The sequence below is a fragment of the Trichosurus vulpecula genome, chromosome 5 (genome assembly GCF_011100635.1).
Source record: "Trichosurus vulpecula isolate mTriVul1 chromosome 5, mTriVul1.pri, whole genome shotgun sequence".
Classification (NCBI taxonomy): domain Eukaryota; kingdom Metazoa; phylum Chordata; class Mammalia; order Diprotodontia; family Phalangeridae; genus Trichosurus; species Trichosurus vulpecula.
Window position 1 is genome coordinate 81,631,167 of NC_050577.1, and position 26,290 is coordinate 81,657,456.

The 26,290-nt window shown below is 39.6% G+C and overlaps 1 protein-coding gene across 1 annotated transcript; it reads left to right on the forward strand.

The window, feature by feature from the left end:
- The first annotated feature begins 2,450 nt into the window (after positions 1–2,450).
- Positions 2,451–13,197, forward strand: IDI1 (isopentenyl-diphosphate delta isomerase 1). The gene is made up of 5 exons (XM_036761280.1): positions 2,451–2,942; positions 7,043–7,215; positions 7,944–8,036; positions 9,719–9,849; positions 11,682–13,197. The coding sequence occupies exons 1-5, from the start codon at positions 2,740–2,742 to the stop codon at positions 11,997–11,999; spliced, it is 918 nt and encodes a 305-aa protein (XP_036617175.1). The 5' UTR covers positions 2,451–2,739; the 3' UTR covers positions 12,000–13,197.
- Positions 13,198–26,290: the final 13,093 nt, after the last annotated feature.

The following is a 26,290-nucleotide window of genomic DNA, read 5'->3' on the forward strand; positions in this document are numbered from 1 at the left end:
CAATATATTCTAAAGGGATACTCAACTTTGATATTAATTATCACAAAAAAAATTAGAAGAGAAATAAATTATGTCCCTCCGTGTAGAAGAATAGGAAATAAAGGTAATTACAAAAGACCAAATGGACAAACTGAAAATCTGCACAGACAACATAAATCTATCTAGGATAAGAAGGGAAGAGGTAGAATGGGGCAAAATCTTTGCATCAAATTTCTCTTGTAAGAGTTTGGCATCCAAGATATACACACACAATAAATATATATGACTGTCATTCCCCAATAACTAGTCAAAGGACATGAACAAAGAGTTCCCAAAAGAACTACAAAGAATTCACAATCACATGAAAAAAAATGCTCCAAATAACTAATAAGAGAAATGGAAATCAAAACAACCTAAAGTTTCACTACTGCAACCCTGCAAACTGGCAAAAATGACAACATTCAGAATAGATGTCTTAAATAAAACAATATTTGGCAGGCTGACAAAAGTACTCCCATATCCACAATTAACTTTTTTGAACTAATGATATGCTAATAATAGCTACCATTTTGTATGGCACTTTAACGTCTACAAAAAAAAATACATTTTAGTCTCATAACTTCCCTGGGTGGCAGATACTATTGTTATCCCCATTTTTCATAAAAGGAGATTGAGACAAACAGAGATTAATTGACTTGCCCAGGGACAAACAACTATTAACTATCCGTGGGAAAATTTTGAATGTAGTTCTTCCTGACTCCCGGCCCAGGGCCGTATCCACTGCGCCACCTAGTGGCTTGACTTCAAAATCATTCAATGTAAAAATATATATATATGTATATAATGCCCAATCTATTTTTTATTAAATTTTTAATTATCAAGAATCATTTTCTCTTGCTCCCATCTTCTCCTTTGAATCCACTCATCCACTGGGGAAGGGGATTGAAAACTTGCAACAAATACGCATAGTGAAGCGAAGTAGTTTCCATATTGGCCATGCCAAAAAATGAATGTTTATTCTACATATTTAGTCCATTACTTTTTTTTTTATCAGGAGATGGGTAGCATCCGTTATTTTCAATCATCTGGAATCATGATTAATTACTGCACTGATTAGAGTTCTTAAGTCTTTCAAGATCCATTTTTATGATGTTGATAACAGTACGTTATTGTACACATTGTTATAGTATAAATTGTTCTAGTTTTGCTCATTTTATTCTGAATTAGGGCAAACAAGTCTCAGTTTCTCTGAAACCGCTCTTAGATATTTCTAATGGAACAACAGTATTCAATTATATTCATAAGGCGCAATTGTTCATCTATTTCCCAAACGATGCTTCACCCCCTTACTTTCTAGCTCTTTGCCACCACAAAAAGAGCTGCCGTAAATATTTTGGTATGTATTGACCTTGTCTTTCTTTTCTTAAAATCTCTTCTGGCGTATAGAATGCCTAATCCATGTAAGTTACTGTGGGGTGACACAAATATGAGTAACACAAGGCTGCATTTCTCAGGCTATTCGCCCACAACCATTCAGCTGGTCAGGCAGGGGTGTTTGGAGAAACCTCAAACTTTCTGGATGGTACACTTACTGTAACAATGGATTTCCGCGGTAGTAGTGCGGTGGGACCCTACCATCGCAGTGTTTGAACGCAGTTTGGGCTAAAGAATGGACTTAGGGTCAAAGAACACCTTCCTTAGGGTTTTGTGCTATAAATTAGGGTATTCCATTGTAATGTTTTAGGCAAATAGGTGTCGAGATGAGTAGAGTTAGGGTTTTGGAGTCAGGAAGACCGAGTCCTCAGGTGACCCTGGGAAAGAACTTGAGCTCTTTCTGCCTCGGTTTCTTTACCAGTAAAATAGGGACGTGAGGATCAGAGGAAAACACATGCAAAGTGCTTTTGCAAACTTTGAAACCACTATATCGTCTTTCTACATTATTATTGGGATTTTCCTGTTAGCTTTGGCAAATAAAACAGTATAAAGCAAGCTGGAAAGGAATTTTAAAAAAATCTAAACCAATATTTTAAGATGTTATGTACTCTTTGTAAAAAACGCAATTATGTCCAAGAACGTACTCTTAGTAGGAAAACATGATCAAAGCCGTTTAAACCATGATTCCAATGAAACCTAGCCAGTCGTCATCGGCGGCTCTAAACCTCTAGGAAGCAACCGCTGGCTTTTCCAGCTCGGTGGCTCTCCCGTAGAGGGGCTGCACGGGAGGCACAGTCTGGCACAAGCTCGGGAGGCAGAAGCACGAGGCGTCCAGAGCCGAAGGCGGGAGGGAGAAGGGAGATGAGGACCGAGTACATCCAGCACAAAGCCGCGGCATCCCTGCCCACGCACCCTCCCCAGCCCTTTCTGCAACCACGGCCGCTAACGGATTGGCCAAGCCTAGCGAGGTCAGAAGACGCGATTGGCTGCTGGCTGGGACGCGAGCTCGTGGTCTCATCCCGCCCCTTTCCGGAAAAAGAACCACTAGACCGAGCTTTTGACCACCCCCGCGCCGCACGAATCCTTGGGCTGAGCTCCTCCGCCTGCTCCCTCGGCTCGGCTCGGCTCGGCTCGGCAAGGCTCCTCTTCCTCCACCTACTCCCCACACCCTTCCCCACTTCGCTCAGCCTCGGGAGGGCGCCGCCGACCGAGAGGCAGACGCGAGGGCGGGCCTGGTAAGGACGCCTTCGCTCTCGCCAGCTGTGGAGCCATCAGGCGATCGGGCTACGTAAGGCTCGGGACGGCCCGCGATTGGTCGGCGCGAGGATGTGGCGCGGCGCGGCGCGGCTGGCGTTGGTCCGAGCGCTTGGGGGCGGGGCCTGGGCCCCCGCCGGGGGGCGGGGCTGGGGCGCGTCCCAGTCGCTCTTGAGCAGCCGCGGCGGTTTCGGGGTTGAGGCCGCCCGCTCCTTGTTCAGTTGCGAGTTTGGCGGAGCGGAGTCGCAGCGCCAGACCCTCGGCGGGAGCGCAGGGTAAGGGAGCGCCCGGGTACTCGGAGGCCCGCGGTGGGCACGGCGTGTGCCCTAGTTGGGAGGGGCCGGTGGCGGCCGGCCTGCCAGGGTTCAGCTCCGACCGCAGGCGCTCGGAGCTGTGGGCCCCGGGCGAACATCCAACCTATTCGGGGCTCTGCTTCCTTTTCCATAGAAGGGATGCTTAAGCGGAGCTTCTGGCCCGCTGGCTTCCTTGTTATTCCACCGAAATAACCGGCTCCTCCCTGTCCGCGGACTTCGGAGCCTCCGCTGGGGAAGAAGCTCCCCAAGGGCTTAAGCCCACCGGGATCCCCTGCGGGAACGAACCCCGCGCCGTGGGGGACATCCCCTAGGGGAGCAGCTATCGGTACCTTTGCCTCGGGCAAAGTGGAAGGCTTGATAAGCAGGGGACAGTTAATTAGTGAGAAATGAATTGATAAGACGCTACATTCATAGTGAGTATTTCATTGGCAGTTGGGAATCACTGTAGAAAGGCGTGATTAGCCATAGCATCCAAAGCTAAAAAAAGATCCTTGCTGGTCCTCTAATTTTTCAGATGAAATTGACTCTCAAAAGACTGGCGTTTATTAAGCGATACTGATTAATAAGAAACGGAGGTGGGAGTTAAACACCCAACTGCAGGACTGCGTCTGAAAGCTTTGAATGCTATGGAAGTTTAACGTTGTTACTTTAGATGTTGAAATCTTGCCGACGTAACTGACTTGGAAAACAGCTCCACACTTTTAACTCTGAAAGGGAATTGCTTCAGCTGTTCAAATTGAAAAACAGGTCAGAGGCACCTTCTGATTTCTAATGGTGTAGGACAATCGTGTCAGACTCAAATAGAAACAAATTTCCAAGGCTACATATTGCCTTAGAAAACCACAAATTATCTGTGTTGTGTTTTTATGTATTTTGTTAAACATTTCTGGTTTGGTATGTCCTAGTATGGGGATGCTTTGGAGATTCTACTATTCATACCTGCACTTTAGAAAAAGTTTTACATAGGTCTACAAAAATTATGACCCTGTTTCTTATTTTGACTAAATTTCCTATCTTCCAAATAATTCCATTTTTTCCTTTCCCGTGAGCTTTATTTCTTGTTATGCATGGAATTGAAGAGACATCTGCATCCAACCCATACACAGAAAGAATCCGCACTCTAACAGACTCAACAGGTGTGTTATCTAGGCTCTTTCTGATGGTCTCCAATAAAGACCTTGACTTCCCAAGACATACAGCCACAATTTTGGACTTTCTTAAATATCAGACTTAAATCTTCTTCTTTTCAATTTCTTTTCCTTGTTTCTAGTTCTGCTGTGCAGGGGTAACATGTAATCATCCTTCTACATGAAAACCTTTCAAATACTTGGTGAGAGCTTTCATATCCTATGTAGGGTATTTCAAACTAAGTTTGCCTAGTTTTTCCTGCTTCGTGTGAAATTAAAGTGAAGATCCTTCATCATTCCGGTCATCCTCTTCTTTTCAGTGTCCTCCTTAAACTGGTGTTCAGACTGAATCCAGTCTTCCATATGTGATGTGACTAGGGCAAAGTAGCAAGACAGAATCACTTTCTTATATCTGGAAGCTTTGCCTTCCTTGATACAGGCCATGAGTACTGACTTATATTGACTTTGCAGTCCGTGAAAACCCCCTGTCTTTTTCAGACAAAACTATGTAGGATGGTTTCTTCCATCCTCTACTTGAAAAGTTTATCCAAATACATTACATTTATGTCTTTTGAATTTTTATCTCAAGAGAATTCACCCAGTGCTCCACCCTTAAAAAAAAATGGTTATTGCCGTCTCTCTCGGCTTTGTGTCTTCTGCAGATATGAGTATGGCATCTACATCCAAGTCATTGATGAGTACAGGGCCAAGCACAGATCCCTGAGATAGTCCTCTGGAGACCCTCTGCCAAGTTGACATTGAGCCATTAACTTCTGCTACTTCCTGAATCCAGGAATTTAGCAGGTTCTAAAGAAATTGTAGAACATTGAAGGTTCTAGCTGGAAGAGTTTATCTAGCATTTCGCAGATCTAGACAAGTTAGATTAAGAAAGATTTCCGAACAATGTGGGTTTGGAAACAAGGACTACCCTGAGCAAGAAAAAGCATTAAAAATTTGGATTAAAAAAAATTTAGTGAAGTTGCTACTACCACCCCCCTCATCCCCCCAATAAGAACAGAAACAAGCTGCCAAATATTCTTGTTAAGGCTGATGTTGTTTCTCATTTACATTTCTTTTAAAGTATCTTATTATTGTCAACACTGCAGTTGCATGTCTCTCAGAGATTCTCTTTTCCCTTGCTTATATAGTGCTTTCTTTAGATTTTTAAAATCTAGGTAAGAATGCCAAAATGGGTTTTAGGCCTAAGACTGAACCTAAAACCATAAATTGATAGTAACTTTCAGGCCATCCTGCTCCTCTTGAACTTCTTCCCTGCAATAGAAGGAATACATTTCTGCCTCTCTTCTTCAACATGATAGAAGTGGCCAGAATGAGCTTCAAGGAACCAGTTTATTATGGGCCACTGGAGTAAGGAAAACCAGAAGGGCTGCATTCAGGGCATTTCAGAGGGACCATATTGGGGAGCGTGGTGCCAGAGGTGAGGGGCAACAGGGAATTCCCTCTTGGGAAGTAGTCTTGTTTTAGAGGTTGTTTCATATATTGCTAAACATATTAAGGCCATCCTATGTGTCAGGAAGAACACAGATATCAGAATTGTTGTTGAAGATAGGCTTTCTGGAGCTGTGGATGAACAGGGAATGCATTCTAATAATGATGACAAGATGCATTCTAGAGATAAGAGAGCAATTAATAGTTTAGTATTGCTAAAATTTGCAGAATCTGTGTAGTATCCTAGAAGCAATAGAAGGGGAGTGACAGATGTTGGCAGTTCTACAGGCAATGATTTGGAAAGGACAGGGGCGAGATTTGAAGAGGCCGAAATGGAAAGCCTATGACAGTAGTCCAAGCACTAAGCAACAATTGAACTGGTAGTATGTTAAGTGAGGGGAGAGAGGAATATGGTTGGAAGAGATGTGGAGGCGGAATCTGAGATTTGGCAGCTGTTTGACTGTAGGGCTGAGGAAGAGCCAACTATTCTTCAGCGTTTTATGATGCAAGTGACTGAGAAATTCCTTTAACAGAAACAAGAAAGTTTAGAGGAAGGGCAAGTTTAGAGAAAATGTTTTGGACATGAGGAGTTTGAAGGGTCTTCAAACTACCCAAAGGGAAATATGGAAAGGGAAAAGGAAGTTGGCACGTGTAGACAGAACTTCAGCAGAGAGATGATAGTTAAATCTGTGGATGTGGGAATCACAATGTCAGGTATCATAGAGGTGATCATCAAGGGAGCAAAGAGAAGAGAGGGCAGTCATACATGCATGGATTGGGAGCTTTCTAAGCTGAACTTCACCCTTGAACTTCACCATCTCAATTTACAGATGAGGAAACTGGGGTATCCAGTGCTTACATGACTTGCCCAGAGTGACAGCTAGTAAGTACTTGAATCAGAATTTGAACCCAGGTCTTTGGACTCCCAAGTCCTGTGCGCACTTCACTGTATCATGCTCCCTCTCGTTGGTTGGCAGTGTTAGAAGCGGCAGAGAAGTCAAGGAAGAATGAGGACTGAGAAAAAAAGACAACAGATGTAGTGTTTAGTAGCTTTGGTAACCTTGGGGAGAGCAGTTTCTGCCAACTGGGGAGGTCAGAAACCAGACTGAAGTGTTGAAAGGTGAATGGGAGGTGAAGGAGTAGATGCAAACAGTTTGGCTCTCAAAGAGAGGAGAGAGAGAAGACAGGATCAAGTTAATCCATTTAAGACTCGTTGTTGTGAGCATGTTTCTAGATAGTTGTGAAGGAGCAAAAGGTAGGAAAAGAGTGAAGGTGGCTTTGGTGTGAGAGTGACCAGTGAGATAAGCTTGGGTCAGGGATGAAGGCACAGATAGAGGTAGCTGGTCTAGACCAGAAGGAGCTGCCTTTTCCTCAGCCACCTGGGTCAAGATAAAGAGGCTCAGCCATGGCGGGTGGGGAGTGGATTTCATTGAGAGAGATTTACAAGAAATGTGACAGTCTTTTTCCCCTCCTCTTTATCATCAGCTTCTTGGGAAGGATTAAACAGATTGCAACAATGCCAGAAATAAACACTGACAATCTTGATAAGCAGCAAGTTCAGCTCCTTGCAGAGATGTGCATTCTTATTGATGAAAATGATAATAAGATTGGTGCAGAGACTAAAAAGAATTGCCACCTGAATGAAAACATCGATAAAGGTACAGTTGGAAATTTTCGTTTTGTTCTTAAATATATTTATCTGGCACTTCCAGTTGGCAAGAACAGTCATTCAGATGCATTGGTGTTAGAAATCAATTTGAAGTAAACCAGAGTTCTTGTCAGCCTTCTCTCCATTTGGGCTTTGGTTAGTCAATGGCGTAGTTTAATATAAACATTTACGTCTGTATTTTGCCATATTTCCCCCTCCATTTTATTTAGATACTTGATGCCGTTTTCTTTTTGTAAATGAAGATTTAAAAAGCCAAATTTTGAGACATGTCAGCATTGTTACGCAGAAATTACTAAGCCTAATTCATCATGCAGAGGGAATGGCTGTAAAGCATAAGGTGCCACTGCTGATTCCAGACTGAACTGGCTGTCCGTGTGCTGCACAGCCTTGGAAAGGCTGTGGGCCCAGTGAAAGACAGAGCCACTAACCGCTGCAAATAGAGTCACTTCTGTCACGAGAGGAGAGAGGTAGACTAGACAGCTTCTCAGGTTCCTTCCGCTTCTCAATCTATGATCCTGTTGCTCAATAACAACAAACTTCCCCATGGTGGTTGATGAAACAGTCTCAATTTCAACTTTTCCTAAGTCTAGCCAGATGTGGGAGGGAAGATAGTATGGGAATTGGGTTACAAGATAACTTTCTGAGGCCCAAGTGGAGAAAAAATAGATAAGTTTTTTGTAAGCCATGTCAATGTTAATTTCTTTTTTTTCTTTTCAGGATTATTACATAGAGCTTTTAGTGTCTTCTTATTTAATACTGAAAACAAGCTATTACTGCAACAGAGATCAGATGCTAAAATTACTTTTCCAGGTCAGTACACTTATTTTCAGTTTTTATGTGATAAACAACATGGTATAGTGGGATGAGCCTATAGGTTTTAGAGTCATAAAATACCTGGGTTCAAGTCATACCGTTCATACTTTATTAACTGTTTGACCATGGTACAGTGGGGATAATGATATACGTTGTCATTTGTTGTTATTTATATAGTGCTTTAAGGTTTCTAAAGCACTTTGCATACGTTATCTCACCTGAGCCTCACCACCCTTAAATGAGGCAGTTGGACTCTTCCAGATCTCCATCTTTCTTCCAAAGAAGCCTGTGAGGCAGGTAGTACAGGTATTAATATGCCCACTTTTACAGATAAACAAACTGAGTGTTAGAGAAGTTAAATGGTTCAAAACAATTTAAGAACAAAGGTGATCTGCCTAGATTTTTTGTTTTTATTTCAATCCTGCTCAACATTGTGTGTCCTGTTTAAATGTGGCATTTAATACATACCTCGCTATTTTAATTAAGAATTCCATTTTTATAGGAGAAAGTATAACTAATCTATCTCTGTTAACTACACCAATGAGAATTCTAGTTGTTTGGATCATGTGGCCATAGTCAAGAAAAAGCTATCCACTTGTTGACAGCCTACTCTAATTGTAAACATGGTACAATTTCTTTTGTATTGCCCATAGAGTCTAGGACAGAGTTGGCCATACAGTAAACTTAATGATTAAAAGATTAATAAAGGTGCAGTTTAAAAATAACTCTTCCTGTAGTATACATGAGCCAGAGTCCATATGCAGCAACATCCCATTTTTCCTAAGTGTCCAGTATAACCCTGAACCTAGAAACAACAGCAGAAAAAGCCTTTAAAGTAGCGATGAAAGTTGTGTGATAATGTAGTACAGATTACATATGAAATGCTCAAAAAGGGTAAAGGAAGGAAGGATGGGGTTGCTGTGTGGCTTTGTGGATTGAGCTCTAGGCTTCCTTTTCGAAAGACCTGAGTTCACATTCTGCCTCAGACACTTACTAGCTATGTGACCCTGGACAAGTCACTTAACCCTTCTCAGCCTCAGTTTCCTCATCTGTAAAATGGTGTTAATCATAATAGCACCTAATTCTTCGGATAGTTGTGAGGGTCCAATGAAGTAGTCCATGCACAGTCCTTTGAAAACTCTCGAGTGCTATTTAATGTTATTATCATCATAATTACCATTATTACCAAAAAATGTGGAGATGTTTCTTTAGGTGATACGTATGAATCAGTGGAAGAGATTCTCAGTGGAAGAATATCATGACTTCATGATCATAACTTGATTGTTACATTTTTGTATTTGTCAAGGTGTAAATGTCCGCTTTAACAAAGCATTCATTCTTGCATCTTTAAAGCTGTTGACATCTAATTTAATAGAGAATATTTTTTATATTCACATTTGTGGGACAGGTGCTGCTGGTGAGAAGCGAGTACACTGCGGCGTTCGAGTCCTTTCATAATAAGGGGAAGAGGGTAGACTCCCAGATCTCTACTTTAACATAGATTTTTAATAGCTTCTCAGAAGCACAAAATAACTTTTTATTTCTTTATACAGAAATTTGTCTTATAAACTGTTTTTGTTATGTCATAAAGAATGAAAATTCAATAATTATGTTCTTCATACCATGTTCATGATCTTTCAAGGAATTGAGGTAATTTAATCTCTTTTAACATTTTGCAGGCTGTTTTACAAACACTTGTTGTAGCCATCCACTAAGCAACCCAGTAGAACTGGAAGAAAATAATGCCATTGGAGTAAGGCGGGCAGCTCAGAGACGTTTAAATGCTGAACTAGGAATCCCTATGGAACAGGTAACAAGTGATACTGTATGACACTTAGCAATTGAGAACTAAGTATAAGCCAAAACTTGCTCTTGATAGCTAGATTGTGTGTGGGTCAGAAGACCACTGACTCAGGTTAAAAAAAAAAAAAGGGTTTCTTAGGTTAGGAAAAACAGAAGCTTTATTTGATCAAGTCTCACAAGAGTTGGGCATCTCTTTCACTACCAGGGTGGACTAGCAGTGATGAGAGATGGGGGGGTACGTACGGGGAGAGAAGGCAAGCAGGGAGATATATACCCTTGTACAAACAATTCTAAGAAATCCCACCCCAGAGGCTGGACCCCATCCCCATTGGCGGGAAGCAAGTGGCCTCACAGTCTAACCAGCAATAAAGAAATAAGTTTTTACCCAATACAAGCACAGAAACTACAGAATTACCTTATGGGGGAAATAGGCGAGGGGAGGGGGAGAGGGGAATACCATCTGGTTTCCCTGAAATCACATGATTTACAGGAAAACAAAACTTGGGCCTGGTAAGGTCCTTGCCTGAGTTATTCATAGGGAAGCTTTCATAGTTTTGTATTCCACTCACAGCTGAGGTGACATCTATAAATCTAAAGAAGAAGGGTGAGAAAGATATTCCTAAAGGCTAAATAATTAGATTCCCACAGACTCAAATTCATCCCATTTCCCTTTTCTCTAAATATTGATTCTCAAACATTTTACATATATCTATATCTGTAGATATAGATATACACACACACACACACGCGCGCACACACATACACATACACATGTATTCCCTGTGAAGCCTTCACACTTTATTCTCTCACTACCTCACACAATTGCAAGAGAAATTTTGGTATCTTGCTGAATAGTCCTTTGATTGTAGAAGGTAACATGAGCAAATTCAAACTAAAATTGATATTTTCATTCCTTCTCAATAGTTAGTCTTACTCAATACCGAGACATGTTGACACTGTATATGTTCTTGTAAGAACTTTAGTCGTTTCCTGGCTTGTGGTCTTCCTTTCCACATGGAGTCTGGTCCCCATATTTGGGGACTCCAATAGGTATTCCAGCTCCTGCCTTGATACATGCTTCTCTTCTTTGCTGAAAATGTGCTCTCTCTCCTTCTCTTTACCTCTCAGAATGCCCAGCTTCCTTCAAGGCCTAGGTCAGGCGCCACCCCCTCCTCAAAGCCTTATATCATTTCCTGAGCTGTTAGTGTTCTCCCCCTCTCAGATTATCTTGTATTTACTTAATTGTTAGTGTTTTGTCAAACTTCACTATGAATTCCTGATGGAGGGGTACTTTTTTCATTTTTGTGTTTGTATTCACCGCACCTGGGATAGTACTTTGCACATTAGAAAAACTGAGATGTTTGATTTGAATAGAACATTAAATAATGCCTGGGAGATAATTGCTTTGTAAAAAGTCCCTATGAACCGAATTGTACAAATTGGGACGTTTTTTTTTTGCTGTGATCAGATAGAAATTAGTTACCACTAATGGATAAACATTTCTCCCTGAAAAATTGTGGTAACACGTTCTCTCAGAAATGTTCTCAAAATATATCTTCATATAACGCATGACATTGATTAACAATTTCAAAAGGATGAAAATTTGTAAAACAGTGCTTTATTGTAGATACTGTAATCCCACGAGACTTTTTCAACTGCCCAAATATTGGATGCAGTTTTTCCAAATAAACCTGCCTTCCAAGGATAATTGAAACTACAACTGTCCTTTTGTTCAAGGTGATATTGAAATGTTCACCCCCCAAAAATCTTCATTTACATGTGCTTAGAAATGTTAAGTTTTTTTATTCTTCTTTAACAAAATGTCTATTTTGGTCACAGGTCCCTCCAGAAGATATATCCTATCTAACACGAATCCACTACAAGGCACAATCTGATGGGATTTGGGGAGAACATGAAATTGATTATATCTTGTTTGTGAGGAAGAACGTAACCTTAGATCCAGATCCTAATGAGATTAAAAGCTATTGTTATGTGACCCAAAAAGAACTAGAAGAACTCTTGGGAAAAGCAGCTAATGGTGAAATTAAGATTACACCCTGGTTCAAAATCATTGCCGAGACTTTTCTTTTTAAATGGTGGGATAACTTGAATCACTTGAATAGATTTGTTGAACATGAGAAAATTCATAGAATGTAAAAATGTGGGTCTATAAAACTCCACATTAAAGTCATTTTAAAATCACCTTGTTCTCTTTTATGAGGACTGTCATAGTTGATATGCTGTTCAAATATATAGAAAGACCACTGACCAGGTGAATTGTATGTCTTAGGTGTACACATGGCCGAAAGGTGTATACATGTGGAAGATTTTTTATTTAAAAACTACACATGCCTGTAGACACACTCACAGTTTTGCTAGATTAAATTCTTTTAACGTGTGCCTAAAAAACTATTTGTGGCAAATTTACACAAATTAAGTTTTAATATGATTGAGACAGATTTTCAGTATCTTGGTTTCTATTATGGTTCACATAGAAGTATTTGTGTAAAGGAGGAATATGTTTGCTTCTAAAATATTGATTCCCTTCTTACATGCTTGGCTGTAATAATTTCAGTGTAACTGTATTAAACTAGTACAGAAGATTCTAAGGAAATGACGATGTCTCAGAGCTATGGTTTCTTTAACCTCTATTCTGAGTGAAAATGGGGGTTAGTCATTTTGGAAATGGGTCTTTTAAAAAAAGGAAGAAAAGAAAGTAGTTTTAAGTTTTACAACTGCTCTTTGTATAAATACTTGAATTCAAACGCACTATTCTAGGGAGAAATAACAGGACAAAACCTTTTTTAAAACGTTTCTCAGCTAGGTAGATTTTTCATAGCAAAGTTTTCAAAATCAAAATGACTGCAACTATTTATGAACTAGAAATGTGGATCAGAAAACGTAGAGAGCATGACTTGAAGAGAACAAAGCTTGACATGTATTTTAAGATAGTATAGAGTAAGACGTTGTGTGAACTAGCCTGACCCAAGTGAATTTAGGTTATTGAAGTAATAAGATATTGCAGTTTAAAATTTTACCTTCTGGTTTCCTTGAATACCATTTGAAACTTTGGGACATTTTTAACCAATGTTAATTGTTAACCATAAAAGTTAGTCTAACAAAAGATGAAGAGAAAATTTTAAATTTGCTTCCTAAACCTGTGATACACAGTGGGAGTGGGGGAGGGAGAATCATATGTCCTTAAACTTTAACATGTATTTATTTATAGTTTCTAAATGATTATATTGAACCTTTTTTGTCCTGCTAATCTGTATACAGCATGACTTAGAATGGATTTATTTTACTAAACAAAGTATAGAAATCAATAAAGGAATTTTCACATTCTTTAAACTTTTCTGGTTATTCAGTCATTTTTCAGTAGTGACCCCACTTGGTGTTTTCTTGGCAAAGATACTGGAGTGGTTTGCCATTTCCTCCTCTAGCTCATTTTACATGAGGAAACTGAGGTAAACAGGGTTAATGATTTGCCCAAGGTGACACAGCTAGTAACTTTTAACCTTGTGGCTATTTGCTTACCCATTTATCAAAATAATATTCTGTCAGCAGTTGGTTGAAAGAAGGAATGAAGCATTTACCGTGTGCCAAGCACCGTGCTAAGGCCTGGGATTACAACAATTAAGAGTCCTGGCTCTCATGAAGGGAAGAGTTTGGGTGCAAATCAGATGGAAAAGTTCTCTGGTCTTCAGGGTGCCAAGGAAAAGCGGATAGTAAGGCCTTTTCTTTCATGTCATTTCCACTGACAAATTCATGCCAGTTTGTGATGTTGACCCAGTGGACAGTGGCAAGAACCTGCCCTTCTAGCTCTTCAGTACCTGTGGTGGTAAGTACGTGCAGGAGCAGTCACCAGGCTGCATCTCCATAGGAGTCGCTTTTCAGGGTGATGGCTGAGGGCCCTGGGCTAGAAACATTCCTCTCCTGTGGCTCTTTGGTCCTGGATAGGAAGGAGTTGGTCAAGTTGCTGGTAGTGGTTTGACTTTAGTGGGTTACATGCCACCTACAGTCTCTACCTCAGGATGCCTTGCTGCTTCAGCTAGACTGCTTGTTTGCCCAGTCTATGGCAGCTGGCAACTGGTAGGGATGACTGGATTAGATTAAATATCCTAAAACCTTGGTTTCAAATGTATAATTATTTTTATCATTCCTCTGGTCCATGTGATAATAGTAATCTGCATTTGATACTCAGTTCTCCTTAAACTCAAGGGAAATTATACTTCCCATTTTCCCCTGGACACATCATTCCTGGTAGAAGTACAAATAGAATCATTTTATCAACTTATGATTCGCGAGTTCTCGTGGTTCTCAGTGGTCTGCATGGTCCTATAGTTATGAGCCTGATGGGCTAGAATCCAATCGTGGTAATTTCTCCAAGGGGAGTGAAGTAGCAGCTGCTGCTTTGCTAAATTCTAGTTCTAGAACCTACATTTTCTCATAGTAATGTCTGTTCTTAAGGGCAAGGAAACCCAATACAGCCCCTTTGCTCAAGTCTACATGAAAAGATCCTTGAATAAGATGCTTAAACTGAGGCTTTTGGATATTGTCTTATGCAATTTGGTGCTAATTATAAATAGGACTGGCTGAGCCATACTGAAAATACGTGGCCTTATAGCTACTCAATCACAGAATTTCCAAGTTGGGAGAGACTTTAGCTTGTCCCTATCTAAAAATGAATCCCTCGTACAATCTAGCCAACAAGTGAGCTTCTAGCCTTTTCCTTTAAGACTTCTTGTGAATATGAAGTCTCTGCCAGGGTGGCCTGTCCCACTTTCAGGTAGCTGTAATTGTTCAGAAAATGTTTTTCTGTCAGGCATGAATTTCTTAATAGCAACCGTTTCTGTTTTGGCCAGAAACCCTGAGGATCTTCCCCTCCCAGATTGATTTTTTTCTTTTAACTAGGTAAAAGAGGCCATTCTCTGCATCATTTCTTACCTAGCCTTTATCACTGAATGGGCATTGCCTCAGTCAAACAGACCTGTTAAAGACCTTAGCTTAAAAAGGCCAAGGTCTACCACTGCATTTAGGGCCATCTCCAGTCATCCTAATCATATCTTGCCACTGGGCTCAGATGGCTCCAGAGGAGAGAGTGAGGCTGGTGACTTTGTACAGCCCTCCCTCACTTCAATTCACTTGCACATGACCTGCATGATGTCATGGTTCTCTTCAAGAACAAAGGACAAACAGCAATTTACGATGTGGTATAGCGCCTTCCCTTTGGGTCAAGTTATGACTCCATGAACTGCTACTATATGGCCTGTGTGCCCAGGGTCCCTCACCACCCCTTGCACCCCCCTCACCCCCACTGAATTCATAAGCCCTTCACAATAAAAGAACATTAACCTAGAGTCTCCACAACTAAGCTTCTCATGGCAGGCAAGTTGACGTTTTTGGCTTCTCATTCTGACTTCACTGTCACAGATGTTAAAACTTTCCTAGAAAATGAATATAATCCAACTATTGCAGAAAGACTCTTATTCAGTCATAAAGTCAACAGAATCTTAAGAACATAACGTATGCTGACAATTTTATTAATGTTTTTATTCATATTAAAACTACATAGTTTGTGATGTTAGTACAGATTTGCCTAGAAATAGAATCATTTAAAAAGTAATATTTTCTAAAATTAACATATTTCAAAATAACACTCCCATCTAATTTATTTAAACCTGTCTCTGTTGCAAGAGGTAAAAGTTAATTTCCTAAAATGATCTTTAATTGATATTCACCTTCCCAGATCTCATTTAACATTTCCGTTTCAGTCTCATCATCCCAGTCAGGTGGTCTGTTGTATGTTCCAATTGTTTCCTTTTTATTTTCCTATTAAACCCCTCCCAGTATAGTATAATATATGCATTACAGTACAATGTATATAGTATAGTACAGTATAGTGTGGTATATTATATAAGATAGTATAGCATAACAGAGTATCAACCTCCTCACAGTATGAGTTTTGCATTTTCTCAGAGCCTAATGTGGGGACTTGCCTATGACTAGCATTTGATATATAGTGTTTAATTGAAAAGGCACGAATAGTGGTTATGCTCCCTTTGACAAATATTGCAAAATGGGGTTCCAGTGGAAACGTAATTTTCACTACTCTTACAAAACCATTAGATACGGTAAAGGAAAATGCTGATGATAATAGACAGCATTCTGTGCCAGAAAAAGGTTGTTTGGAGAGAACAAATGCATCTGTCCCTTCAAAATTAGGAAATTAGAAAAGGCATAAAAGAGGAAAGAAAATAACAAATTAAATGTAGCACAAAATGAGAGAATAATTTAAGATCAGATGTGAACGACGAATGAATTATCAGCCCTATGGCTTCTGATAAATGAGCATGCTCAAAAGTTGTCAGTGTTTGATAATCATTTTTCAAAGTCAAAAATCATTTTCACTTGACATATCATCACTGACCCTAGCCTTCCAATCAGACATGCTTTTAGACTCTGTATATTTTGTCAGGTTCGACAAATAGATTCAGATCATTTAGTTTATCCCATACTTAAAACAGAAAATAATTTGCAATTATGTGGAACCGTCTGGTAAACTTAGCTCTGTCCTTGGTTTCTTGTTCAAGAAGATTTTCTAGTTCTTTCTTTGTTACAGTCCTTTACTTCTCGGGGATCTGGATTCGAAGTGACGTCTTTCCTTACAAAGAGATTGTTTCAACAATCCGGCTAGCAGCTTCTGTGGGGGTGTAAGATCCACCCACAGCCAGCACCTGGAAAGCTGCCAACAGCACAGGTTCTTTTGATCTGCTTAATTAAGGAAAGCAAGGTGAAGGGGTTGACAAGTTTAATCCAGCATACAGACAGCATTTACTTAGTTCAGGGGAAAAATCCAGCATCCTGAACTTCAGAACAAAATACAAACAAATTACAAATATCAACAGACAGACCCAATACAATTCATAATTACCAACATCTAGGTTCTGCCCGGGAGCTCAGAACAAGGGCTGGCCCAGAGTCACGCGCCACCACTGCTTCAGCATAATTTCATGTTCTCCACAGACCTCATTTTCACGCAACTTGTAATAAACTCTTGACACCAAGGTAATATCGTCAAAGGAAATCTGTGATCCACAAAATATAGTCTTAGAAAATGTCAGATAATCTTGTTTATTACTACAATAGAAATGCTTTCACCCTTCTAAGCAAAGCTGAACAGAGCAGCCCCGCAAACAGTCTGTTTTGTTTTTCTAGGAACCTTCCAGCACCAGTCCCATGGTTTATCTAATTAAAGGTTCATTCATAAAGCTATCTCACCAAAACCAGAATTGTAAACTGGGCTTTCTTTTGCTTTAGGTTAACACACTGATTAATCAACCAAATTATTTCAATATTAACCTAGGATCTGGTCTCTTTTGTCAAGAGATTAAAATATGGTCTTCTTTGTTTGTTTTTTTTTGGGGGGGGCCCCCACAATCAGGGTTAAGTGACTTGCCCAGGGTCACACAGTAACTGAGGTCAGACTTTAACTTAAGTCCTCATGACTCCAGGGAAAAGTATAGTCTTTTATCAACATATTACTGGAGGCAAAAAGAAAGCATAGAAAACAGCAGCATATAAATGCAGAACATCACTCTGATTTCAAGTTTCTATCTTCACTCTCACCACACCTATTAGAGAATCAAGTCTTGAATAATTATACCAATTTGATAATCAGACCCAGAAAAAAAAAACTGAAAATTATCTATGACTCCTTCTGCTCGTGTGGTATAATCTCATGCAGTTTACTTCTTTGATACATGAATCATTCAAAGATCAGCTTTAAAATCCAGCTGTCAGAGTATATCATTAGTGCTTATAGTATCTAGTTCTCCTATCACAGGAAATAAAACGGGTTACCTGCTCCAGGGGAATTCCTAATTCAACATGTAGACGTCGCTTAGCAGCCCTCTTCATTCCAGTGGCATTACTTTCTTCCATTTCTAGTGGTTCATATAGTGCATGACTAGAACAGCTGTCAGAAAAACACCCTAAAATGGAACATACAGCATTTCTAATAAGTCCTCGGAGCATCAATGGAAGAAACGCAGGCTCCTCATACAATGAATCTGATTTTTGTTTTCTCATTTGTCCCCAGGAAGCCAGCGATAATAATATATCATCCCAAGAGTAAGAAGACTGAATTTTGTCTATTTCCATAATGAGTATAAAATGTCCCCCATCATACTGACCGCCCAGACTAAGAGCAGAATAGCATAGATTGGATCACGGGGACCTGAACCTGGAAAGAGGTAGACTGGCACTGGCTGGCATATATTTCTCTGTGTACAGGTTGTATCCCTCCTATTGTAAGTCACTTGAGGACAGGAATTATTTTTTTTTTAATTTGTGTTTGTATCCTCAGCATGTAACACAATACTCTGCACATAAGTACTTAATAGACTTTTGTTGAATTGAATCACAATCAGAAGGGCTTCACCTCTTCCTAGCCCTGTCCCATTAAATTTGCACCTCTCTGCTTTTTCATACTGTGTGGGACAATAATCCCCCAAAATGAAATAACAATCAGAGGTTTCTCAAGGTAAAGACAGAGGCTTTATTTGCAAGTCTCGCGAGAGAATTGGGCATCACCCACTCCAGAATGGTCTGGGGTGGGGAGGCAAGTTTCAGAAGACAGATACTCAGTTTATATACCTCTTAAAGGGCCCCCCCCCCAAAAGCCCCCTTACATAACAATTCTAAGAAGCCCCAAAAGCCCCCTTACATAACAATTCTAAGAAGCCCCCAAAAGCCCCACCCCCTTCTGGACCTCCATCCCCATCCATGGGGGTTGTTGGCCTCACATTCTTGCAACAAAGAAAGATTCTTAATCTAACACCTTAACTTCAAACTAGTAGACAGCAGCTACAGGTGGTATTCACCCTATGAGTCTGCAGGATGTGGATATATGTGGTGTATGTGCAAGTTTAAGCGGAGGGAAAAGGGGGAGTTTAATTCTTAAACTTAAAGAAAATAGTTCAGGCATTATGGAAGCTAAATTATTAAGTATCCTCTTTTCCCTAAATGGGAGCCTTTCATTCATCTCACTCATTAAGAAAACCAAAGGGAGAGGATTCTGGGAAGATGGCGGAGTAGGTCAGAAAATTCCAAGCTCTCAAGATTTTCCCCCAAAAAGAGTTAAAATAGCACCTTAGGGCCAGCAAAGTGTGGGTGGAGAAAAAGAAAAATAGGGGCACAACTGGGTTTTCCTCAGATGGTTTGAGAAGATCTGAAGAAAAACCGCACCAGGTTTGGGGTTCCCACCCCCCCCACCCCGCCCCAGGAGTAAACACCTCCAGGCTAGGTTCCGTTTTAACAACAAGCTGGGAAGCCCTTTAAACAACTAGCGGCAAGCCCCAGGGCTTAGTTGGTCTGAGAGGCTGCCTCAGCCCCAGCCACTGGTACTTTTCATCCTGGGATAGTGAGAGGAATTGTGCATTTGAGCCCAGGAAGACTGCGGGAACCTCTGCTGACGAGGAACGCCAGACTCAGCCGTGTTGCGTTGCGAGGAGTGGTGGGGGTGAGAAAGAACCAGCACACCCCCCGTGAGTGCAGAAGCAGTGGGGTAGAAAGCCTCTGGCTGTGGGCACTTACAGAAGATTTGAGTTTTGGCTTTGATTCCAGGGTAGAGGAGAGAACTAAAGATCTGGGGCGAAAGGTACCAGTTTCCATACCCCAGGGCTAGAGGTATTGCTACAAAAAAAAAAAAATGCACAGGCAAAGGAGAAAGAATCCAACCATAGAAACCTATTACAGGAATAGAGATGACCGGGGTTCATCTTCAGAGGAGGATATTGAAGTAAAGAAACCCCCAAAGAGCAATGTCAAATGGTCACTTGCCTAAAAAGAATTTATAGAAGATTGTAAAAAAGACTTTAAAAATCAAATGAGAGAGATGGAGGAAAAACTTAAAAAAAAAAAAAATCCAAGAAAAACATGAAGGTTATGAAAGGAAAATCAACCAATTAGAAAAGGAGATCCAGAATCTCAAGGAAGAAAATGATACCTTGAAAATTAGAATTGGGCAAAGTGAAGTCACTGAAATTATAAGAGATCAAGAAATAATTAGAGAAAACATGAATAATGAAAAAATAGAAGAGAAAGTGAAACATCTTGTGAGAAAAACAACAGATTTGGAGAACAGATGAAGAAGAGAAAACATAAAAATAGTTGGAATAACTGCAAGTTATGATCAAAAAAAGAATCTTGATACAAGAAATAATTAAATAAAATTGTCCTGAAGCATTAGAACAAGGCAGGGAAGAAAAAATAGAAAAAAATCCATTGCATACCACTTAAAAGAGATCCTATGAGGAAAACTCATAGGAATATCATAGTCAAATTCCGGAACCCCGAGCTCACAGATAAAATATTAAAAGCATCAAGATTAAAACAATTTAAATATGATGGTGCCACACTTAGGATTACACAAGACCTAGCAGCAGAGACATTAAAGGATCGCAGGTCTTGGAACACAATATATCAAAAAGCAAAAGACCTGGGGCTCCGGTCAAAAATATCATACCCTTCAAATTTCAGCATTATCTTGAAGGAAAAAAAATGGACATTTGACAAACCCTCAGACTTTCAAGACTTTGTTAAAAAAAATCCTCAACTTAATAGAAGATTTGACATACAAGAACCAAGAGAAACATAAGGTACACACCAAAGAATGATTATAAGGGATTCATAAGAACAGACTGCTTACTTTCTATATAACATAAAATGTAAAATGTATATCTAACATTCTAATTAATAATTGTTCAGCTGATAAGAAAGAGGGGGATAAACCTGACTATGATATGAATTTAAAAAGTAAAACCATTTAGAAACAACTAAAAACAGTAACTATTTTATACAAAAGAGGTGCAAGAAGAAGAAAGGATACAGAGGATTTAGATGGGGGAGGAGGACTGGCAGATCTGGTAACCTACTTTCATCAGAAATGGGTTTAAGAGGGTACAATATATATATATGTATATATATATATATATATATATATATATATATATATTTAGAAGAGTATAAAAGTCTTCTAAATTTAGAAGAAATAAAATGGTAGGGGTTTAGTATGGGGGGAGAGGACAAGGGAGGGATTAGGACAAGGGAGGGATTTTTAGAGAGGAGGATGAGGGAATAGGTAAAGGGTATTTAGATTAATGGGAATGGGGGGATAGGGGAGGGATCCTTGGAGGGGGGAAGGCAAGTAATAGGAAGGCGATGTAACGGGTAGAAGTAAAGTAGAGGAGGCAGGAAGGATAGGAAACAAAAGATATGTACAAACATAAGAAACAAAGATCAGGAGTAGATTATGTTTGGGAAAGTATTTGTCTATATACGCATATATATATATATATATATGTATAAGTGTATGCATATATCTGTATGTGTATGTATATATCAAGAAATATCTAAATTATGTTGTAGGCTTCTGGTGGTGCAGGGGGAGGGGAGAAAAGAACAAAGTTAAAAAGTGCACAGCAGAGAACAAAAGAAAACACAAGGAAGCAAAGAAGAGATGGACAATTCTCAGCACAAGGTGTATTATTTATCATACAGGCTTTCTTGAAATGAAAATTTATTGTTCCATATTTTGAATGCTTTTCTATGTTCTGCTATGCACATGACATGCTTTTTTTCTCTCTTGCTTTATATTTGTTTCAATATTTAAGTTTATGATATGTTTTTGTTTTTTTTCTCTATTTTGTATCTGTGTTTTGGTAAAATAAAATGAAAAAAAAAAGAAAACCAAAGGAAGATAAGACTTGGATTGTTGTTATTGCAAGTTGCTTGATTCACTGGAAATACATTAAGTAATAATGCTAAAATAGGAGACTCTTTATTAGATCTCAGAAAACGCTTCATTTTCCATCAGCAACTATGCTTGAAATGTCATGGTTCACCCAAGATAAGATCATTTATCTGAAATCTCATTACCAAGCCCATTGACACAATTTCTGATACTCTGCACCTTCTCAAGTCCCTCACTCGCCTCTCCACTCCAATTGGAGGGCTGGAGGAAAGAGCAATAAATTCCTTCCAAACCTTTTCTTTCTAGAAGACTCAGAACTTTCAGAACTTTCCAAAGAATTCTCGACTTTCTGACAGTTCCTCTGCTTGGTTTTGACTTCACACAACATCATTCCCCTGTGCTGGATACCCCCTCCTGCTATGCAGCAATACACTGCAAGTCTAAAAGATGGAAAACAACTTCCTGCCAGAAAGAAGATGGACTTAAAATGCACAATTAGACACATACTCTTGGATATGGCCAATGTGGGAATTTGTTTTGTTGAACTATGCATTTTTGTTGTGAGGGTTTAATTTTCATTTTTCAAAATTGTTCAGTTGGGAGAAGTAGGAGGAAGAGGTCATAAATGCTCACAGAAACAAATGAAGAAGTAAATGAACAAAGTACTCAATGAAACTCCCCGGATGCCTGATTTTACTTTTTGTCACTTGATTTAGCTCAATAATATCTCACACCACTTCTTACCTGAAAGGCATGGTGTTATCCTGCACGAGCAGAATGGTAGAGCAGTAAGTAGAGCACCTGGTTTAGAGGTCCTGGTTTCAAATCCCCTCTCAGCTGCTTATGGCCTATGAGTCATGAAACAAGTCACCTGACCTCTCTAGGACTAAGCCTTCATTTGTCAAGTGACGAGGTTGAACAAGGTGAGTTCTAAGATTCCTTCTAGCTCCAAATAACCCATGTCGTAGGTTGTCCTTACAACCACCATTAACCTCCTCATTGCTCCAAGGGTCTCTCGCATTTTCATTCTTTGGAGACTGTGGTGTTTCAAGATTTGCAGTGTCATCAGAAAAATTCTGATACTAAACAGATAACTTTTCCCCATTTCTTTTCATTCAATAATTTCCTTTTCATTCGTATAAAACAAAGGGTTTAAGCATTTCTAATCGTTAGGCACAAAGTTTTTTTTCCTATATATTTTCTGAATTACAATTAAGATCATTTTGAGTATTTTAATACAAATGAGCACTTTCCCCTTTTACTGCTTGAACGCTAGAGAAGAGCAATTCATCAATACCTCACCTTTATTCTGTCTGACAGCTGAGAGTAGGGAAATGATGACATCTGTGAGGGGTTATCTCATGCAACTGGATACAGTCCATGTTACCACATCTATACTGCCAGCAGTGTTTCCACATTCAATGACTTTCACAGTCTCTTTGGGTTGAGGCAGTGGGGAGGGAACAAAACAGTCCACATGTTCCTCTCTCTCAAATGGAAAAAGTGCCTCTCCTCTTGAATTCTGCACCTCTCTCTCATTCTTCTATGAATTCTCTGTAAATCAATCTCAGTCATGTACATACATGAAAATACATGAATAGCCTCGGGATTTTGTACCCAAACATCCATTTTTGTTCATCCCAAGATCCCTACATCTCCAAAGTTGAGTTAAAATAGGTATATAATGCTTTGTAATTCCACTGCTAAACATATGCCCAAAGAAGATCAAAGATCAAAAGAAAGTTCCAAGGGGCACAGCCAAGACAATGAGTAAAGGTCACTTGCCTGGACTCTCCCACAAACCCCTCCAAATACCTTTAAATAATGACTCTAAACAAATTCTAGAATGGCAGAACCCAAAAAGATGGAGTGAAACAATTTTGCAGCCAAAGACAGCTTAGAAGGTCAGCAGGAAATATCTGTTGCACCAACGTAAGAGTGGAGCACAGTTCAGCACAGAAAACCAGAAGCAGACCTCAAGGTGACTGAATTAGTGGCAGCAGTGGCAATTTCCAGACCTCTTAGCGCACAGATGGTAAGGGGGTTGGACAACCAATCAGGAGGAGATTTACAGGGGTCCCTTTGCTGGCACCAAGGGCAGAACTCTGTTGCATTACCTATACTTGGATCTGGGTTGCAGTCCTGGTCAGTCCCAAGGCAAGGAGGAGCACTAGCACACCAGAGCTTGTGGCTGCAGGAGAGAGGGGGACCCTGGTCACAGTTCCAGGGTGGAAAAGTGTTTGTGATTGCTCACAAACCAGTACACAGTACAGGAGAGTAGTAAACACACCTCTCCCTAGATCACACCACCTTCGAGGGACTGAAGATTTACAGGTCCCAGAATTGCCTCTGAAAACAACTGGACAAAAAAAAACCTGACACTTGGGACAGTGCCTTCTCCACTTGGGAAGCAGAGCTGCATTTTAACACAGAGTTAAACATCAAGAAATAGGCTGGAAAATAAGCAAGCAGCAGAAGAAGATCCTGGCTATAAAAAGTTACTATGGTGGCAGGGAAGATCAAAGCACAAACTCAGAAGTCAACAAAGTCAAAACTCCTACATTCAAAGCCTCAAAAAAATATGAATTGGCCCCAGGCCAGGAAGGAGCTCAAAAAGGATTTTAAAAATCAAGTAAGAGAATTAGATGCAAAATTGGCAAGAGAAATGAGAGTGATGAAAAAAAAAACAACCATGAAAAAAGAGTCAACAGCTTGGTAAAAGAGGCACACAAAAAATACTGAAGAAAACAACACCTTAAAAAATGGAATTGGCCAAATGGTAAAAGAGGCACAAAAATCCAAAGAAGAGAAGGATGCCTTGAAAAGCAGAATTGACCAAGTGAAAAAAGAGGTACAAAAATACACTGAAGAAAAGAACTCCTTATAAAGTAGAATTGGCCAAATGAAAGAGGTACAAAAGCTCGCTCAAGAAAATAATTACTTAGAAATCAGAATTGGGCAAATGAAAGCTAATGACTTTATGAGACATTAAGAAACAACCAAACAAAATCAAAAGAATAAAAAATATAAGAAAATGTGAAATATCTCATTGGAAAAACAACTGACATGGAAAACAGATCCAGAAGAAAAGATTTAAGAGTTATTGGACTACCTGAAACCTATGATTATAAAAAGAGCCTAGACATCATCTTTCAAGAAATTGTCAAGGAAAACTGCCCAGATATTCTAGAACCAGAGGGGAAAATAGAAACTGAAAGAATCCATGGATCACCTCCTGAAATAGAATCCAAAATGAAAACTCCCAGGAATGTTATAGACAAATTTCAGAGCTCCCAGGTCAAGGAGAAAATACTTCAAGCAGCTAAAAAGAAACAATTCAAATATCATGAAGTGACATTCAGGATAATACAAGGTTTAGCAGCTTAAAAGATCAGAAAGCTTGTAATAAGATATTCTGGAGGGCAAAAAAGCTAGGATTACAATCAAGAATCACCTGCCCAGCAAAAGTGAATATAATCCTTCAGGGGGAAAATGGACATTCAATGAAATAGAGGATGTTCAAGGATTCCTGATGGAAAGACCAGAGCTAAATAGAAAATTTGGCTTTCAAATATAAGACTCAAAAGAAGCATAAAAAGGTAAACAGGAAAGAGAAATCATAAAGTATTCAATAAGGTTAAACTGCTTATATTCTTACATGGAAAAAAGATACTTGTACCCTTAAAAACTTTATTAGGGCAGTTAGAAGGAGTATACATAGACAGAAAGCACAAATGTAAATTGAATGTGATGGTATGATTATCTTAAAAAAATAAAATTAAGGGATGAGAAAGAAGAGTGTACTGAGAGAAGGAGAAAAGGAGAGGTAGAATGGGATAAATTATTTGACATAAAAGAGGCCTGAAAGAGATTTTACAGTGGAGGGGGAAATGGGGGAAGGGGGAAGGGAAGCACATGAATCTTATGCTCATCAGAATTGGCTTAAAGAGATAATAATATACATACTCAGTTGGGCATAGAAATCTATCTTATCATACAGGAAAGTGGGAGGGGAAGGGGATCAGAGAAGGAGTGGGGAGCTGATAGAAAGGAGGGCAGATTAGAGGAGGTAAAAGTCAGAAGCAAAACACTTTTGAGAATAGACAGGGTAAAAGGAGAGAGAGGAAAGAGAGAGAGAGAAGAGAGAGAGAGAGAGAGAGAGAGGGAGAGAGAGAGAGAGAGAGAGAGATAAACAGGGGGGAAATAGAATGGAGGGAAATACTTAGTTGGTAATCATTATTGTAAAAAAATTTTAGAGCAAGTTTCTTTGATAAAGACTTTATTCTCAAATATTTAGAAAACTGAGTCAAATTTATAGAAATAATAACCATTCCTCAGTTGATAAATGGTCAAAGGATATGAACAGGTAGTTTTCAGACAAAGTAATCTAAGCTATCATCATATGGAAAAAATGTTCTAAATCACTATTGAGTAGAGAAATGCAAATTAAAACAACTCTGAGCTGCCACCACATACCTATCAGATTGGCTAATATGACAGAAAAGGAAAATGACAAATGTTGGAGGGGATATAGGAAAATTAAAACACTAATGCACTGTTGGTAGAGTCCCGTACTGATTCGGGCATTCTGGAGAACAATTTGGAACTTGCCTGAAGGGCTATAAAACCATACACACCCTTTGACCGAGCAATACCACTACTAGGTCTGTATCCCAAAGAGATAGAAAACAAA

What these genes read in the sequence shown, in the direction of transcription:
- IDI1 (XM_036761280.1), top strand. Translation starts at nt 2,740, where the DNA reads ATGTGGCGCGGCGCGGCGCGGCTGGCGTTGGTCCGAGCGCTTGGGGGC. An exon ending in TGCTAAAATTACTTTTCCAG is followed by an intron (nt 8,037 to 9,718) that starts GTCAGTACACTT and finishes AACATTTTGCAG; the next exon opens with GCTGTTTTACAAACACTTGT. An exon ending in TAGGAATCCCTATGGAACAG is followed by an intron (nt 9,850 to 11,681) that starts GTAACAAGTGAT and finishes TTTTGGTCACAG; the next exon opens with GTCCCTCCAGAAGATATATC.